The sequence below is a fragment of the Fragaria vesca genome, unplaced genomic scaffold, assembly GCF_000184155.1.
Source record: "Fragaria vesca subsp. vesca unplaced genomic scaffold, FraVesHawaii_1.0 scf0512953, whole genome shotgun sequence".
Taxonomy (NCBI): Eukaryota; Viridiplantae; Streptophyta; class Magnoliopsida; order Rosales; family Rosaceae; genus Fragaria; species Fragaria vesca.
This window is the reverse complement of record NW_004443394.1, coordinates 39,187-43,031: the sequence shown is the minus strand read 5'-3', so window position 1 is coordinate 43,031 and position 3,845 is coordinate 39,187. Positions and strand designations below refer to the sequence as shown.

At 37.8% G+C, this 3,845-nt stretch overlaps 1 protein-coding gene across 1 annotated transcript; it reads left to right on the top strand.

The window, feature by feature from the left end:
• The first annotated feature begins 925 nt into the window (after positions 1-925).
• Positions 926-3,845, top strand: LOC101311061. The gene is made up of 8 exons (XM_004309433.1): positions 926-1,208; positions 1,286-1,353; positions 1,541-1,607; positions 1,745-1,899; positions 2,023-2,093; positions 2,580-2,648; positions 2,936-3,036; positions 3,383-3,845. Exons 1-8 carry the CDS (start codon positions 951-953, stop codon positions 3,674-3,676), a joined length of 1,083 nt encoding a protein of 360 aa, XP_004309481.1. The 5' UTR covers positions 926-950; the 3' UTR covers positions 3,677-3,845.

Here is a 3,845-nt window from a genome sequence, read left to right as displayed (position 1 = left end):
AGACCCAATCGATGCCGTGCTGCCAGAGGAGTCACTTGTCACCGGTCTAAATTGGAAGCCTTTTGTCCCCAAGATCCATGTAGACATTGACGCTGCTACACAAACCTCAAACGCCGGTGCCGTTAACCCAAAAAAGACGACCCTGAAGAGAACAGAAGAACATCCGAACGTCAAGGGCGACCTAGATCCCAACAGAGAAGCTTCCATTGCTGATCTGAAAAACTTGAATTTGAAGCAATTGATTAAAAGTTCCCGATCTAAACCCAACAAACTACAACTGTCGTTGCACCAAAAAAGATCCAACGAACACCAAGCTGCCGTCGACTCTACACATACACAATTCGAAGCTACCTCCACATAGCCGAAACTACACAAGATTCTGCCCGACGATCAAACCGCGATGCGCCACACGGAGTATGTCGTCCTACTTTGTAACCCTTGGTTTGGTATTCTCGGCTCTAACGAAATCAGAGTGAAACAATTTGTTAGCTTGATAGTTTGCTACTTTCGTCAACTTTTCAGTTAAATATGAAGATATAAGTACTATTTATAAATTTAAAATAAGAAAACATGAGTTTTATGAGTAGATAAATATTAGTTTTTAGCTTTCAAGTATCATTTGGTCTAATGATATAAGTCTCCCTTTTATAAGTGAGAGGTCGTGACTTGTGAGTGCGACTCACAATATTATTTAAATTGTTTAACTGATTAAAAGAAATATTATTTTTTAGTTTTTTAAGCCCATCACCCCACCCGCTTTACCTTTTTTATTTTGTTCCTTTGAAAATTCTAGATTTGTTGTAAAAATGACCGCGACGGGGCGACTGGCTAAAGATCCAAAAGTAAATTAACAAAGTAAAGTCGCGTCATTAGAAAAATGGTATTTCAGTCAAGCTCGAATACTAATATTCACGGAATGCAGAAGCATCAAATCGAAAATCCTGTACACAATGCTTCGACTATGGCTATTGCTACTAGTACTTTTTGTGCCTCTGCTACGGCGGGTCAACTCGCACGAAGAGTCGGGTGAATGGAGCTGCGAGTCCGACTCAGGCATCCGAATCCAGGCCCAGTTTGGGCCCGGCCTTATCACCCTCGACGGTCACGCCGACGATTGGAAGGACATGGATGGGTCCGAGTTCTCTCTTCTCCCTGCTCTTGATCCAGATGCTGAAAACGAATACGCAGCTGGAAAGATGACCCTCAAGGTAACCTTCGATTTAAACCAAACCAAACCTTGGACTCTGTTTTCTTGTTTGTCTATTTTGACCTTGTTAGTCTACAGGCTTTGCATGATGGCCGTGATGTCTTCTTTATGGTTCAAGTTGATGGGGATTACGCTTACTCAAAAGGGTATGTGACGTTTAGTGGAAACTGAATTGCTATCTTTGTTTCATTAGCTCGTCACTCATTCGTATCATTATTTTTGCACATGTTTACAGTTATCTTTGACAATGATTATCGTTGTTACTGCTAACATGAACATTAGTTTTTGTTTAATTATAATTCATTTTACCTCTTTTTCTATTTTCTTACTTAGTGAGAATAACAAATGCCCATCTGTTGCCCTCATGTTTCAAATTGGTGAAGCTGCAACTTATCATAATGTAAGTTTCTTCACTGCCCTGTCCAACTATGGATTTGTTCTTTTCATTTTTCTATATACTTGTACAAAGTATTTTTCTTATTTTGTATTGCTTCATATATCCGGATCCTCAAACCAAAAGGGATTTTGTATTGCTAGATGGGCGGCTGTAAGGAAGGAGTTGACTCTTGCACAAACAAGACTTGCAAAACCCATGAAGTTGACATTATGCACTTCTCTATTGGAAATGCAATTCCTGGACGTCTCTATGGTGGCAACCCAATGGACAACAGGGATGGAAATGGAGGTGACAGGTGCAGCAGTGCAATCTCTTTTATGGAGTTTTATACTAATGATCTACATTTTTGGCAAATGGACTCTGATTTAATTTGAATACTGTCCTTTTTTCGTATTTGCTTACTATTTCCTTTTAGCAGGTTTGGTCATTTGGTTGATCTTTATGCTTGGAACCCACACTGTAGATACCTAGATGGAATTAGCTCTTCAGGTATTCCCAACACTATTAAGAAAAGGCTAGTCTGTATATTAGAAAAAGGGACTAGCTTTACAATATAAGATAGTGTAAAATGAGGTGCTACAAGTGCTGCAGAGAGCAACTACAGAGAGATTGCAATTCATGAAGCCAGCATTATACTTATTCTGTAATACTCTGATGTCAAATTTCACGATCCTCCTAAATAGTTCTGTGTTAAAAATATCTCTGGTTCATCTAGCTGGCTATTATCTTATGTATTGAATGATTTCTGTTATGCTTCATTTCTGTTGCGGAAGCTTCTAACTGCACATGATATAATCTAATAATGTTGCCCATCTTATCTCCATTAGAAAACTTGCTAACCGTAAATATTACTGTTTTAGTTCCTTCTCACTCAGAAAAAGAAAAGGAAAAGTCCTTCAATCTATATTTTGCTTCCTTTTTTTTTTGTTCATAATTTTCAGGGGATCGAATTAATTTATCTGTTTGAATTGTCAGCAAATGATTCTAGTGCGCAAAATGATTGGAAAGGCGCTTGGTGGCACAGTAGCTTGAATGTTCACTCAGGTAGTTATCAATCATGGAGATATAGTTATCAATCATAGATATATGGTGTCATGACTCTAGTGTTCATAACTTCATATATTATTTTCCAACTTTGAGGATAACCTGTGTCAACTTCAAATAAGCGCTTTTATGGCTTAAACTTGTTGGCTCATGTTCAGGGTCACCATTGTAGAAGCTATATACCCTATTCCCTATTTATGTCTTGAGCGTGCGTTAGATTAAGTTTCTCCTTCCCCAAATAACTGTTTGCCCCCTCAATTTTACATCTTCTATTGTTACCATGACAGGTTTTGTGGAAGAAGATAGTCCTTATGCATCAGATGGTCAGAAGGGTACATTTTATTTTGAATTCTCTAGGCCTTTGAGAACTATGGATCGCCTCCAGCAGGTCAGCCTCCAAATTTTGAGATACCAAAATTGATTTTTTGTTTATGTTCAATGGCATCTCAGAGATTACTGTTGTCCCCCTACTTTTGTGCATTGATTAAATTGCATGGTGGCTGGAAATGCCGCAAATTTCAAATGTGAGTGAGTCTTCTCTAGATTGAGCCCTTATACACATATTGCAAGTAAATATTGAACTTATATATTCTTCTGTCAAATAAATAAGAGTTCATTAATGGCGCAATATGACTTGAAGAATCATCTTGTAAGGGGAATCTGTTATATGTACGACTTCAAGAGAAATATAGACTTTTTAGAAGTCTAAAATCAGTAATACTTGGTTTGTGCAGGATGCTCAATTCACAATTGGTGGATCAAGTAAGATGTCAGTTGCATTCTGGTATCCTGTTGATGGAAAACCATGGCATGGGTCTGGACACTATTCTGTTAGCTGTGACTGGGTTCCCTTGGATATATCTTTGAAAACCTCAATGCTAACAAAGGTGAGACAAGGAAGTTCAGTCAGTGCTGCTAGTGTTTTTGCCCTTTTGCTATCTGTAATCTCATTATGTGCTTCTGTCTTTATTGGGTATTGGGTTGTCAGACCCAAAACTATCCCCTTCACACCCATGGAAAATCTTTAAGATATCTGGTTAGGTGTGGAATCAAACTGTTAACTGGGATTAGTATTATTTTCTGGTGAAAGATTGTTCTTATTTTTCGGTGAAAGAGATTTTATTTCTTAATCTGTACTGCATGTCATTTATTTATTTATTATTTTTAGTGAAATTTCAATTGTCATATTACTTTAAC

Bases quoted from the DNA above. Each gene is read 5' to 3' on its own strand.
- LOC101311061 (XM_004309433.1), top strand. From the start codon at position 951: ATGCTTCGACTATGGCTATTGCTACTAGTACTTTTTGTGCCTCTGCTA. The intron at 1,608-1,744 runs GTAAGTTTCTTC...TTGTATTGCTAG, and splicing joins AAGCTGCAACTTATCATAAT to ATGGGCGGCTGTAAGGAAGG. The intron at 2,649-2,935 runs GTAGTTATCAAT...TTACCATGACAG, and splicing joins TAGCTTGAATGTTCACTCAG to GTTTTGTGGAAGAAGATAGT.